The sequence below is a fragment of the Bos grunniens genome, chromosome 14 (assembly GCF_055505025.1).
Source record: "Bos grunniens cultivar Pamir isolate PY7600 chromosome 14, Bosgru_T2T1.0, whole genome shotgun sequence".
NCBI classification, from domain to species: domain Eukaryota; kingdom Metazoa; phylum Chordata; class Mammalia; order Artiodactyla; family Bovidae; genus Bos; species Bos grunniens.
Window position 1 is genome coordinate 48,913,744 of NC_141178.1, and position 14,641 is coordinate 48,928,384.

At 43.6% G+C, this 14,641-nt stretch overlaps 1 protein-coding gene across 7 annotated transcripts in view; it reads right to left on the reverse strand.

Annotated features, from left to right (window-relative positions):
* Positions 1–14,641, reverse strand: part of SULF1 (sulfatase 1) — a 198,344-nt gene that overhangs the window by 17,831 nt on the left and 165,872 nt on the right. For all 7 annotated transcript variants that reach the window (XM_086335453.1, XM_086335456.1, XM_086335450.1 and 4 more), the window contains 5 exons: positions 9,166–9,379; positions 4,746–4,998; positions 2,951–3,047; positions 2,434–2,528; positions 759–824 (listed from right to left, as the gene is read on the reverse strand). In XM_086335453.1, the coding sequence (XP_086191579.1) occupies positions 759–824; positions 2,434–2,528; positions 2,951–3,047; positions 4,746–4,998; positions 9,166–9,379 (725 nt within the window). The remainder of the gene's footprint in view (positions 1–758; positions 825–2,433; positions 2,529–2,950; positions 3,048–4,745; positions 4,999–9,165; positions 9,380–14,641) is intronic.

The window sequence follows — 14,641 nt, forward strand, 5'->3', positions numbered from 1 at the left end:
ATCTCAACAGGATCAATATTTTCTTCCTTACTGAATGCAAACATTGATGGAGATAAATGTCAATGTGAATCAGAAGATTCCACTAGCCTTACCCTTTGGACAAGTGGCTCAACCTCCTGGCAGCTCAGTATCTATCAGCCATGAAATCAATGATTGGTTGGATTAGATAACTTGAATTAAGTTTCTAGAATTCTATTGACAAATCCTACAAAACAGGCTTGGAGAGAATTTTTTTAAAAAGTGTTTTTACTTTTTCAATTTTTCCATGAAGGGCTCAAATTTTGTTGAGGCTCAAATATTAAATTCCTCTTATATGCTAATTTTACTATTGTTTTAAAAAGATGTCCATTTCTTCCAGCTTTCAGAATTCAACATGATTGCAGGCTGCTCTACAGAACACAGGGACCTAATTCAGTGAGTCCATGTGTCGTGATCACGGCCCACAGAAAGCAGTGCATGGAGGACAAGCCAGTTACCAGCCAGTGTATCGTCAGAGGGAACACAGTGTATTGTCAGAGGGAACACGTGGAATTAGATTACAGCCCCATGTGATGCCCCCTCATGGGATTCCAGAAGCAAGGATTGCCTCTGTCCCTTGGCAAGATGTGGGCTTGTTTTCAACTTCTTGAGCTAATACCCTCCCAGCTGCATCTACTTTTCTCAAGCCACATCACTTGGAACCGAGTTCCAGTCCCCTTTCAGAAACGCCCAGCAAACAGTCCCTTCACTCCCAGGAAATGTAGCAAATGGTTACTCACTTGAATGGGTGAAGGTGGCTCTTTAATTTCTCTTGCTTTTTCACGCCTTTCTCTTTGTTGTAATAGCTGCAGGCAAGAAGGTTAAAAAGTGAGTTTGCTCTCAAAATGGATTAAAGATCTCAACGTAAGACCAGAAACTATAAAACTCCTAGAGGAGAACATAGGCAAAACACTCTCTGACATACATCACAGCAGGATCCTCTATGATCCACCTCCCAGAATATTGGAAATAAAAGCAAAAATAAACAAATGGGACCTAATTAAACTTAAAAGCTTCTGCACAACAAAGGAAACTATAAGCAAGGTGAAAAGGCAGCCTTCAGAATGGGAGAAAATAATAGCAAATGAAGCAACTGACAAACAACTAATCTCAAAAATATATAAGGAACTCCTACAGCTCAACTCCAGAAAAATAAATGACCCAATCAAAAAATGGGCCAAAGAACTAAATAGACATTTCTCCAAAGAAGATATACAGATGGCTAACAAACACATGAAAAGATGCTCAACATCACTCATTATCAGAGAAATGCAAATCAAAACCACTATGAGGTACCATTTCACGCCAGTCAGAATGGCTGCGATCCATAAGTCTACAAGCAATAAATGCTGGAGAGGGTGTGGAGAAAATGGAACTCTCTTACACTGTTGGTGGGAATGCAAACTAGTACAGCCACTATGGAGAACAGTGTGGAGATTCCTTAAAAAACTGGAAATAGAACTGCCTTATGATCCAGCAATCCCACTGCTGGGCATACACACTGAGGAAACCAGAAGGGAAAGAGACACGTGTACCCCAATGTTCATCGCAGCACTGTTTATAATAGCCAGGACATGGAAGCAACCTAGATGCCCATCAGCAGATGAATGGATAAGAAAGCTGTGGTACATATACACAATGGAGTATTACTCAGCCATTAAAAAGAATACATTTGAATCAGTTCTAATGAGATGGATGAAACTGGAACCTATTATACAGAGTGAAGTAAGCCAGAAAGAAAAACACCAATACAGTATACTAACGCATATATATGGAATTTAGAAAGATGGTAACAATAACCCTGTGTACGAGACAGCAAAAGAGACACTGATGTATAGATCAGTCTTATGGACTCTGTGGGACAGGGAGAGGGTGGGGAGATTTGGGAGAATGGCATTGAAACATGTATAATATCATGTATGAAACGAGTTGCCAGTCCAGGTTCGATGCACGATACTGGATGCTTGGGGCTGGTGCACTGGGACGACCCAGAAGAAGGGTATGGGGAGGGAGGAGGGTTCAGGATGGGGAACACAGGTATACCTGTGGCGGATTCATTTCGATATTTGGCAAAACTAATACAATATTGTAAAGTTTAAAAATAAAATAAAATTAAAAAAAAAAGTGAGTTTGCTAATCATGCATTTCATCAAATAGTTCATTTATAAAATGGAAGCAGAATGGAAGGTAGGCGGTTACTTTGTTATATGTAACAGTCTTAACGGGACTTTTTTTTTAACCTTCTGCTTGGGTTTATGACATATTTAATTTGACTGAAATGGTTTAGATTGTTATAATATGCATTAGGGAATTCCATTTATTAAACTTTCTATTGGTGAAACAGAGGCGAGCCCTGTGCGTGTCACTGCAGCTTGTGTTTTGAAGATGATTCTGTGGTGGGACACGCACACACACCTCTGTTTACTGCAGCCACACTCCTCAGGCTTCCTTCTCTTCAGATGCCCTCTCACTTCTCTCAAATTCTTAATTTTATCTTGCAAAGCTTCAATCTGGAAAACACACACACCAACAATGACATCATACGGTCAAGATCTTCTATACGAGGTAACTTTCTTTCCACCCCGTTTTCCGTGATCCATAATTATAGCTATTCATCTGAGATAACAGTTTGGAAACAAGCTGAGCATAGACTAGGTCTACCTCTCTATACCGTCCAATGTGTTATAATAAGCATTAATAGCTGGCTCTTTCATAATCGAATCATTCTGCTCACAGAGATTTCAAGAGGTCAGGCTTTTCTCACTGTCTATTTTGCTTTCCGTCAGGACTATCACTGTATCACTGGAGAAAGAGAAGCACCTTGTTCTTCTATTTTCCACCTAATTATAAAAAAGGATGAGCGTACACAGCAGGGCTGGCGAGCAGAGTTTGCAACTGGAATACACCTGCCAATCACGTGGCTTCAGCTCACCTCTTTATCAATGAAGGCCTTGTGGTCCTTCCAGGCTCTGGCTGATTGATAAAGTTCTCTCTCACAATGGATTGTATCATTTGGAAGAATAAAGCACCTGCAAAAACAAGCTACATTAGAAACAGGTTTCTAGTCTAGTATCAGAAAACATTAGAGGGACTTCCCTGGTGGTCCAGTGGTTAAGATTCTGCACTCCCAATGCAGAGGGTAGAGGTCTGATCCCTGGTCGGGGAACTAAGATCCCATATGCCACGTTGCCAAAAAGTAAAACACAAATAAATTTTAAAAATGCACCTAATGCTGGTTCCGAGGCTCTTTGGAAAACACTTAAAAAAAGGCAAGTAGTTTAAAAAAAAAAACATTAGGAATAGCAGAGGGAACTTCATTATCTAAATGCTTAACTTGGATGTTAGCATTAATTTGGAGCTGAGCCATAAACAAGGATAAGTGGGAATATTTCCTGGCAACTGGCAAGGTCAGAGGATGGTGTCAGAGAGACATCATCACAAAGTGAGAGGAAATATTCAAGTATCACCCCAAACTCCATTTCTGAAAGCCCCACCAAATACTGTAGGAAAAGAATGAGGTTCTCACAGCCGTAATGGAAGTGACTGACTTGAAGAAATACAGAGTTAGAAGGGGTTTATTAATCCAGCTCATTTTGTTAAAAAGAGCCTGACTGAGGGGCCTCTTTCAATGTGAAGTAAGAAGCAGCCCCAGGGATGGACAGCAGGTGAGATGGGGTCGGGGTCTATCAACACTGAAAGAGAAACCAAGCTGGGTCTAAATCTTTCAGTATCCAACCGTAACCATCACAGGAGCCTAGAGACCCTTGTCCCAAAGATAAAAGTCCTGGCAGTCCTCATGGCACCCTGCCTCCCTAAAGATGAAATGAAAAGAAAACAAAGATACTGCTAATGCATTTGGAAAGAAAAGACTTCTCTATCAAGAGAGCACACAGATTTTAGAAAGATGAACAGGGCAGTCGGTCAAAGCCGAGGAGGAGTCATCTCCCCCACCCCACCTCATCTCTGTGATTCTCTGGGATCTGGACAGGTCAGGTGTTTCTGATCTCACATCCATCCCCAATCTACACCATCTTTCTGGAAGCTTCTCTAGGACCCAGAGCCCTCCCTTGGGCTGTATTTCATCTCTGAAGTCCTGAGGGTAAACTGCTCTGAGCCACGGTGACCAGGCAGCACGGGGCACCTCTGCAGTCCGGGTAATGATTTGTACGTGTTTTCTAGACCCCACAAAGGTAACCGCTTCAGAGCAGAACTCCATGCCTGCTAAGTCAAGATGTGACAGCATCTCTCTGTCTCAGGGCCCAGCTGATCAGCCTTCACGTGATACCGACCCAAAACAAAAAGAGTCCAAATCTATGACAGTCTGGACTCCTGTTGCTTCTCACTCAGTCGTGTCTGACTCTGCGACCCCAGGGACGATAGCCCACCAGGCTCCTCTGTCCATGGGATTCTCCAGGCAAGACTATTGGAGTGGGTTGCCATTTCCTCTTCCAGGGGATCTTCCCAACCCAGGGATTGAACTCACATCTCCTTCATCTTCTGCACTGGATCAAACTCGCATCTCCTTCATCTTCTGCACTGTAGGCGAATTCTTTACCATTGAGTCTCCTGGGAAGCCCCTCTCTTGATTCTTAACCCTCAGTTATCACGTGGTCTAGCACTCGGACACTGCCCTGCTGAGCGATATTACTTTTTGCAATGGGGAAAAATCATGACAATATGGAGGGATGGCTTTGAACTCAACCCCCGTGACCACAGAGCCTTCTTACTTGTGCGTCACGCGGACGGTGGTGGGCAGGCCCACGACATTGCCGCTGTCCGCCAGCATTGTGTCCCCGTCACCACCGCCAGTCGCCTGGTGGCCTCCGGGCCCCTGGCGGCCTTCATCATGACGCTTGGCAATGTTTCTTGGCTGCAAGACCTGCAGTTCTTCTTCTTCCAGGTTGATGTCATATATTTCGCCTTCAAATTCGACTGACAAGGAACGTGTCTGCCGGGTATGGACAAATCTGGGCTTGTACTCTGGAAAGAAGGGAAGACAAATTAACACGGATATCCAGGTATAGTTCAGGAGGGATGAAAATGATCGCCAGGCTTGGGGAGCATTTCGAGGGGGGTGAGCAGCACACACGGCCTTCCTAGCTGGCCCGAGGGAATTCATGCGGGAAGAGGCAGGCTCTGGTCCAGGCTTGAACAGCGCAGAGTGGTGTGCTTTTCTGGACCTTAGGCCCTTCATCCCTCAAGTGAGGTAGTAGGTCAAGGTGATCTCTAAGACTTTCTGCTTAAGGTAGGCTGTGAACTTCTACTGACTTAGTCACTCAGTTGTGTCTGACTCTTTACAACCACATGGATTATAGCCCACCAGGCTCCTCTGTCCATGGGATTCTCCAGGCAAGAATACTGGAGTGGGTTGCCATTTCCTTCTCCAGGGGAACTTCTATTGAGTTGGCTAAAAATTTGTTTGGATTTTTCTGTAAGATGGTATGGAAAATCTGTAAGATGGTATGGAAAACGAACTTTTGGTCCACCCAACATTGTTTTCAATGTGAACTACAAGGCAGTTTGGATAAAACTATAAATAATAGTAATGACTATAATTTAATAAAGCTTTTGCTATGTATTATTTCCTTCACACGTGTGCTAAGTCGATTTAGTCGTGTTCAACTATGTGTGACCCCATGGACTATAGCTACCAGGTTCCTCTGTCCATGGGATTTTCCAGGCAAGAATATTGGAGGAGGTTGCCATTTCCTTCTCCAGGGGATCTTCCCAACCCAGGGATGGAACCCACGTCTCTTATGTCTCCTGCGATGGCAGGCAGGTTTTTACCACTAGCGCCACCAGGGAAGACCATTTCCCACGTACATATTTCTAATGCACAATCATGAAAGACAAGTATTATGATAATAAATCCTCACATTAAAACAAAACACGATCAGAGTGTCAAAACAGGCTCATGAATGTGGTGTTCTCATCTCTATGTTATGATGAGAAATCTGAGGTTCGAATGCTACGCATCTTTTGCAAGGTCATGCAGCCAACAGTTGTGGGGGCTTGGACTATAAACTATCAGATGACAAAGTCGCCCCTTTTTGACTGGGCTGCCTTTTCAAAAAGGTAAATGGCTCAGATAATGAAGAATCTGCCTGCAACGTGGGAGACCTGGGTTTGATCCCTGCGTTGGAATGATCACCTGGAAGGGAATGGCAACCCATTCCATTATTCTTGCCTGGGAAATTCCATGGACAGAGAAGCCTGGCAGGCTACAGTCCATGGGGTCGCAAAGAATTGGACGTGACTGACTAACACTTTCACTTTCAAATGTTCCAGACACCTTCTATTTGCACAAATAATAAAAGATTGCTCTAAGAAAAAAATTGAACTTTGCAAATGCTTTCATCAGCCAATGGACTAATGGCAGATGGACCTGGCAGATGGAGAAATAATGCCGGGGGGAGGCCAGTATGCTTTCTGGTCAACATAGACCACTGTCAAAACTCATTGTGGGCTAGGTAAGAGCTTTAACGTGCAAACATGGGCTCCTGCCGCTCAGATGCACTCAGGCTCTGTGGGGGCGCACTCAGTGCTCTGATGTGTCGACCCTGCTGCTAAAGTAGGAAGAAAGGGCACACATAGGCTGCAGAATCAGAACCATCTTGCTCTCTGCTGCTCTGAGATGGAATGCCTCTTTGAGGTAGCTCACTGAGAGTGCTCATGAATTCCACCGTGACGGAAAAGAGGAGCATCCAACCCCTGTTCCCCACACAGCTCGAAAAAAATGGCCCTAGACTTCTCCGGCTTGTGCTCAACACAGAAAAATCAGTGTGCTTTACGGTCAGTGCCTGGGGAGTAACACTGAAGTTCTTGGGAGAGAAGAGGCTGCCTCCACCTTCAAGCTGGACACTGGGGATGGTTTCTGTTAAGGGTGAGGGTCTGGGTCCTCTCCTTTGTCATTTTCCCATTAGAAATCTTGGTGTGAATTATTAAACCTGGCATTTTCTTTCAGGAGGAAAGAAAATCTCCCAAGTCAATGATTTTCAGCCTTTTGGATTATCGATTCCTTTAAAGTTTTGTATCCAGAAACGTGCATATATACACAAAGAATATACTTAAAATTTTGGATAAAATTTTAGAGGGCTCAGTGGTCATGTATGGATGTGAGAGTTGGACTGTGAAGAAAGCTGAGCACCGAAGAATTGATGCATTTGAACTGTGTTGTTGGAGAAGACTCTTGAGAGTCCCTTGGACTGCAAGGAGATCCAACCAGTCCATCCTAAAGGAGATCAGTCCTGGGTGTTCATTGGAAGGACTGATGCTGAAGCTGAAACTCCAATAGTTTGGCCATCTCATGTAAAGAGTTGACTCATTGGAAAAGACCCTGATGTTGGGAGGGATTGGGGGCAGGAGGAGAAGGGGACGACAGAGGATGAGATGGCTAGATGACATCACTGACTCGATGGACATGAGTTTGGGTAAAATCCAAGAGTTGGTGATGGACAGGGAGGCCTGGCATGCTGCAATTCATGGGGTTGCAAAGAGTTGAACACGACTGAGCAACTGAACCGAACTGATGATCCTATACAGTTCACCTGTGGAGTCTGAGTTTAAGAAGTCTGTTCTAAGGGCTCCCGTTGTTCTAGTCTATGATTTGATTTCTTGGTTCAGAATTTAATGTATTTTGCTTTTCAAAATGGGAGAGGGAGAGGGTGGGAAGATTTGGGAGAATGGCATTGAAACATGTAAAATATCATGTATGAAACGAGATGCCAGTCCAGGTTCGATGCCTGATACTGGATGCTTGGGGCTGGTGCACTGGGACGACCCAGAGGGATGGTATGGGGAGGGAGGAGGGAGGAGGGTTCAGGATGGGGAACACAGGTATACCTGTGGCGGATTCATTTTGATATTTGGCAAAACTAATACAATTATGTAAAGTTTAAAAACAAAATAAAATTAGATTTAGCAAAAAACAAAAACAACAACAACAACAAAAAAAGTACATAAAGGCATTATCACGGAAATGTCACTTTTCGTACTTAGCCACTAGATGGCACTAAACTCTCATTCTTTTATGGAAGGTGCCGCTTCATAGGAATCTGATAGCTAGCTGCCTGATAAGAGTTTTTATAAAAATGCTAGGCAGTGCTTTTCATACTGAATTCGACTAGTTAGACCCTACAAATCAATGAGAGGAATTAGAAAAACACATTGTCCTAAAGCAGACAAGCTTTTTTTTTAAAAAAGCATGCATGCTTCTCTTATTAGTTAAATGCATAAGCCCTGAATTTTTTCTTCCAGTATACAAAGAAAGCCAGATAACATTATCATTTCCAGAAAAAGATGTATACAAGTCTGAGAAACTCCTAGTAGTATAGAATCTATGTTTTCTTTCTTACTATTCAGTTGTTCTGATCTGCTGTAGATGTAAAACAGAAGAATGCAATGAATATCTGGATCCTCATCACTCAGGAAAACAAACTATTAAAATAACTATGCCTCCCATTGTACCACGTTAAATTTAATGTTTTATAGTGAAAGTGAAAGTTGCTCAGTTATATCCGACTCTTTGCGATCCTATGGACTACATACTTCATGGAATTCTCCAGGCCAGAATACTGGAGTAGGTAACCCTTCCCTTCTCCAGGGCGTCTTCCCAACCTAGGGATTGAACCCAGGTCTCCCACTTTGCAGGCAGATTCTTTACCAGCTGAGCCACAAGGGAAGCTCAAGAATACTGGAGTGGGTGGCCTATCCCTTCTCCAGAGGATTTTCCCGACCCAGAAATCCAACCAGGGTCTCCTGCATTGCAGGTGGATTTTTACCAACTGAGTTATCAGGGACATGCACATATACATAAATAATTTTATGACATATATTTTTTAGCAATTTATACTGTTAACTCATCTTCTAGCTGAAACTTCAGATTTTCATTTTCTTTTTTAAGTATGCATATGTTTGTGTCTGCCGCTTTTACAGAGTATATTTTCATTCTAAACTTAATATTCACAAAGCAAAATTTCAAATGACCTCAGCCTTCATATTTTAAACAGAACCATTATTTGCTTTTAGCCCCAAACCTATGCATTGGTGATATTTAACATGTAGATGGATCAAGGCTTGTTTGCCTTCCTAACGGCCAAGCCTGAAAGCCTCAGCCTGCCACCGAGAGGGTCACAGGCAATGGCTTACTTGGGGTCCCCTGGTTCCGCAGGAACTGCCTCTGATTCTTTCTCTGGCTCCTGCTGGCCCGATACCCGGACTCGCCACAACTGCACTCTTTGTCCTTGTCGTGGAAGCCACGAAAGAGGGGCCGCGTGCTCTGTCGGACAGCGAGCAGGTCACCAGAGCCCTTGCACTTGTGAATTCGAAGCTTGCCAGACGTGTCCTCGACGCACTGCCACTTCTGCAAGAGCCAACGTGAGAGCCAGTTACACACCCACATCAGGTGTTTCTGATTAAGGACTGCTGCTTTTGTTTTTAGAACCCTGGCAACACCGTTAAAAAGAGCGCATGAAAAAAGGCCAGCTTTCAAGTGACCCTGGAATAAGTTGACTCCTGTTCTCTTAGTTATTTCCTTCACTGCAGGCGAATACAGATGACCACGAGATCACAGGAAATCAGAACTACCTCAATGACACCAAAGCCAAGAATTGATACATAAATCCTCAGCATCCAGACTAAACAGTCTTGAATGAAACATGGAAAAGCCCTTACTTAACTCACCAAGCCTCAGAGCACAGCTGTCAGGGCTGTTTTCACCAGACCCGTCTTTTTTCTGGAAAAAACAAACTTGGCTGCTTTGTTCTCTGCCCTTGAATTTCTAATTCGAGGCCAGTAAGAGTGGCATATGAGGAAGACAGAAATGAATTTAACCTGAGTCCATCATGGCGAGCCAAATTTCATACACGGCAGACAAGAACATTTGCTTCTCTTAGCTCAGGCGGTAAAGAATCCGCCTGCAATGGAGGAGACTTGGGTTCGATCCCTGCATCAGGAAGATCCCTGGAGAAGGGAATGGCAACCCACTCCAGTATTTTTGCCTGGGAAATCCCATGGACAGAGGAGCCTGGCAGGCTACAGTCCATGAGGTGGCAAAGAGTCAGACATGACTGAGCGACTAACATGCATACACACATAGACATGAGCAGATGAGCCGGGCATCCTCTGTGACTTTTCTTATCCTTCTACAAACAGTGCACACTCTTAATTGGAGGCTAATTACTTTACAATATTGTGGTGGTTTTTGCCATACACTGACATGAATCAGCCACGGGTGCACTTGTGTCCCCCTATCCTGAACTCCTCTCCCTCCTCCCTCCCCACACTATCCTCTGGGTTGTCTCAGAGCACCAGTTTTGAATGCCTTGCTTCATGCCTCGAGCTTGCACTGGTCATCTGTTTTACATATGGTAATATACATGTTTGAACGCTATTCTCTCAAATCATCCCACCCTTGCCTCTCCCACATAGCCCAAAAGTCTGTTCTTTACATCTGTGTCTCTTTTGCTGCTTTGCACACAGGGTCATCGTTACCATCTTTCTAAATTCCATATATATGTGTTAATATACTGTATTGGTGTATCTCTTTCTGACTTACTTCACTCTGTATAACAGGCTCCAGCTTCATCCACCTCATTAGAACTGACTCAAATGCATTCTTTTTTTTATAGCTGAGTGATATTCCATTGTGTATATGTACCACAACTTCCTTATCCATTCGTTTGCCGATGGACATCTAGGCTGCTTGCATGTCCTAGCTACTGTAAACAGTGCTGCAGTGAACACTGGGGTACGTGCGTCTCTTTCAATTCTGGTTTCCTTGATGTGTATGCTCAGCATGGGGATTGCTGGGTCGTATGGCAGTTCTACTTCCAGTTTTTTCAGGACTCTCCACACTGTCCTCCATAGTGGCTGTACCAGTTTGCATTCCCACCAACAGTGTAAGAGGGTTCCCTTGCCACTAGGTTTTCTCGTTTGAGCTTTCTATTAAGATAGCTACAGAGGTGGGACCTCTCCGGTGGTCTAGGGGTTAAGACTCCATGCTTCCACTGCAGGGGATGTGGATTTGATCTCCAGTGGGGGAACTAAGATTCTGCATGCTGCACAGAGAAGCCAAAAAAAAAATATATATATATATATATACAGCTACAGAAATTTCCAGCTTAACTCTGGATGAATATGACACAGCATCACATCTCAGTGCCCCCTCCTCCATTTTATGGGTATCAAACCTGGCTGAAATAATAGCTCTTTGCCTGGGGGTTATTTCATGGGATCCTCTATAACTGACTTAAGAGCTGATAATCTTCCTATTTTCCCTTTTCTCTCCCTAAAATATTAATCTGGCAAAAGGGAAGAATAATGACATTCATTTCAAGTTGATCATGGTTGTTACAACATGGTACAATATAGAGTTATCAAACTTTTGTGTTTTTTTCCCCCACATCCATATATGAGTATCACCTGTGTACAATTTTTTATTGATACTTTTTTTCTTTAAGTGAAGAGTTAGTTGCTCAGTCACATCTGACTCTTTGCTACCCTATGGACCATAGCCCACCAGGCTTCTCTGTCCCTGGATTTCTCTAAACAAGAATACTGGAGTGGGTAGCCATTCCCTTCTCTAGGGGAATCTTCCCAGCCCAGGGATTCAACCTGGGTCTAAAGAGTCAGACATGACTGAAGTGACTGAGCATGCACTCCTGTACTGCAGGCGGATTCTTTACCATCTGAGCCACCAAGGAAGCCCCTTTTTCTTTCAAATGGGTGTATTTCTAAACTGTGGACAAAGCCATAATACTTGTAAAATTGTGTGTTTGTTGTGCCAGTTTTATATTTTCAAATATACATGAAAATAAATGAAAAATGATTAGATAAAAGATGTTTTTTCAGGCCTTCTGTGAAGTGATCTCATGTATCCCCTTGTTATACCTGTATCTTTGAGGACTATTTTGATGCAAGGTGAAGTTTGACACTGACACTAGTGTACAAAATGGTGTGCAGCCCTTCACAATGGACCATCATGCTGAGCCACAGTTTGTTTTCTCTTAACGGAGTCACATGCTTTCCCAGGTGGCACTAGCGATAAAGAATCTGCCAGCCAATGCAGGAGACGGAAGAGATGCAGGTTCGATCCCTGGGTCAGGAAGATCCCCTGGAGAAAGGAATGGCAACCCACTCCAGTATTCTCACCTGTGAAATCCCATGGACAGTGGAGCCTGGCGGGCTACAGTCCAGAGGGTCGCAAAGAGTCAGACATGATTGAGCGACAGAGCACACACGTGGCGTCAGTAGCTGCAGAATGATCACAGCAGCCTTTGCACTTCTACCTGTGTGTGCTAAACCCTTCAGTAGTGTTTGACTGTAGCCCGTCAAGCTGTTCATGGGACTCTCCAGGCAAGCCCAGTGGAGTGAGCTGCCATGTCCTCCTCCAGGGGACCTTCCCAACCCAGGGGTGGAACCTGAGTTTTTTGTCTCCTGCACTGGCAGGCAAGTTCTTTATCACTAGGGCCACCTGGGAGGCCCTATCACAGAGCTCCCAAATCCCTGCTATCTAGAACGTGTTCTGTAATTTCACTTTAGCCCCTATACACTCTGTGCTGTTGAATTAAACTATTTCAAGACACACCAGGTAACAACCTTCTTTAGCGGTTTGGCCAGAATGTTTTGAATGTAAATCTCTGTCCAGAGAAGCAGGAGCTCAAGAGACAAGACAAGTAACTACCTATTTACAAAACCAAGAAAAGGCAAGAAGTCAAGAATAATCTACGGACCAACTAAATTAGAGATGATTTAACTTGACTCAAACAACAACAACAAAAAAACCAAATATGAATTCAAATTGATATGGCACATGGGAGTTATGAATACATCTGATCAGTGGTTCTCACCTTGGCTGGACACTGGGATTTTTCCAAAGCTTCCCTGGTGATTCTAATGTGAAGCTGGGTTAAGGATCACTGCTTTAGATTCACAACTGGTTATTGGACCTCTTTGCAGTGGGATCCCACAGGAGGGCAGAAGGTATACTTTTAGGTCTAAGGAGCTCAGGTGGATGGCCTTTGAGAGGGATGTGCATATTTTTGAGTGTGAAGCAATGTACTGATGTGACCCGGTTAGAAAACAGCTCCAGTTGAATAGACGGACACTCCCAGCTCATCTACAATGGCAGAACTACGTGCTTTATGAGTAACCAGTTCTCCTCACTCTCTCCTAACCCTAACCCTTTGTTGTTGTTCAGTCACTAAGTCGTGTCCGACTCGTTGTGACCCATGGGCTGTAGCCTGGCTCTTCTGTCCATGGGATTTCCCAGGCAAGAATGCTGGAGTGGGTTGCCATTTCCTTCTCCAGGGGATCTTCCCACTCCAGGGATCAAAAGCAAGTCTTCTGCATTGGCAGGTGGATTCTTTACCACTGAGTCACCAGGGAAGCCAACCCTAACCCTTACCCTGATCCTAACCAGAACAGTTAGTTGATGAATGACACAATCTTCACACATTCTTAGCTGAAAACTGCATGGAGCTGGTGCTATGCAGTTGTTTTTTTTTTTAACATGGAGATCAGTGCTTTCTAAGCTTGGGTTTGCTGCACTGCACTCCTAGATATGGCCAATTCGCTTGAGGAGGTGCCAGGAAGTTCTCAGAAGAGTTCTCGGAGGGCTTCTCTGGTGGTCTAGGGGTTAAGAATCCCCCTGCCAATGCAGGGGAGGTGGGTTTGAGCCCTGGTGTGGGATGATTCCACACGCCCAGGAGCAACTAAGCCCTTCAACCACAATTACTGAGCCCAGGTTCCTAGAGCCTGTGCTCCACAAGGAGAGAAGCCGCCATAATGAGAAGCCTGTGCACCGCAGTGAAGAGTAGCCCCCGCTCCCCTCAACCAGAGAAAGCCCATACGCAGCAACAAAGACCTAGTACAGTCAAAAATAAAAAATGAAATTCTTGCTCGTGAAAAGGGTCTCAAATAAATAATATTTCATAGCTCCAGAATGTTTGGGAATCAGTGGTGCTTGAGTTTTTATATCATGTATCTGTCTTAAATCCAAGTGGTTTAAGACACATCCATCCACCTCATGCATTCAAAAACCAAGTGTTGATTACTTAATGTTTGTAGTAGCAAAAGAAGACATCAGTGGATTCAACTCACAGCCAAGCAGAAACTTAAGAAATACTCTATTTTTTATCAGACAGAAAAATGTGGCTCTCTTTATTCTTAAAAAAATGATGGCTTTATGTCTTTCTGTGTTCCAATTTATATCAACTTCAGTGCAAACACTAATTTGTAAAACACAACTGTACTGAAAACCTTCCTTAGTTTTAAAACCACAATGCATTAAAATTTTTCTTTTTTTGTCCTGGAAGAGCTGAGGGGACAAGTAGATTTCTGTAGAAAAATATAGGCAGAATTTTTAGTGACTTATCCTATTTGGATTACAACCCATTAGCCAAATTCCTTGTTGATTTCCGATGGGACAGAAATGAACAAAAAGTGTGTTTCTTTCCTGAAGAGTTGAATTTAATCCCATCTAAGGTCTAGCATGGTCATTGGCACAGATGACATATCATATAAAATCAAACATACATACATACATACATGCACGTACATATATACACATGCGCATATACATATACCCCCAAACACTACTTATATATACATTCTTGTATAATAC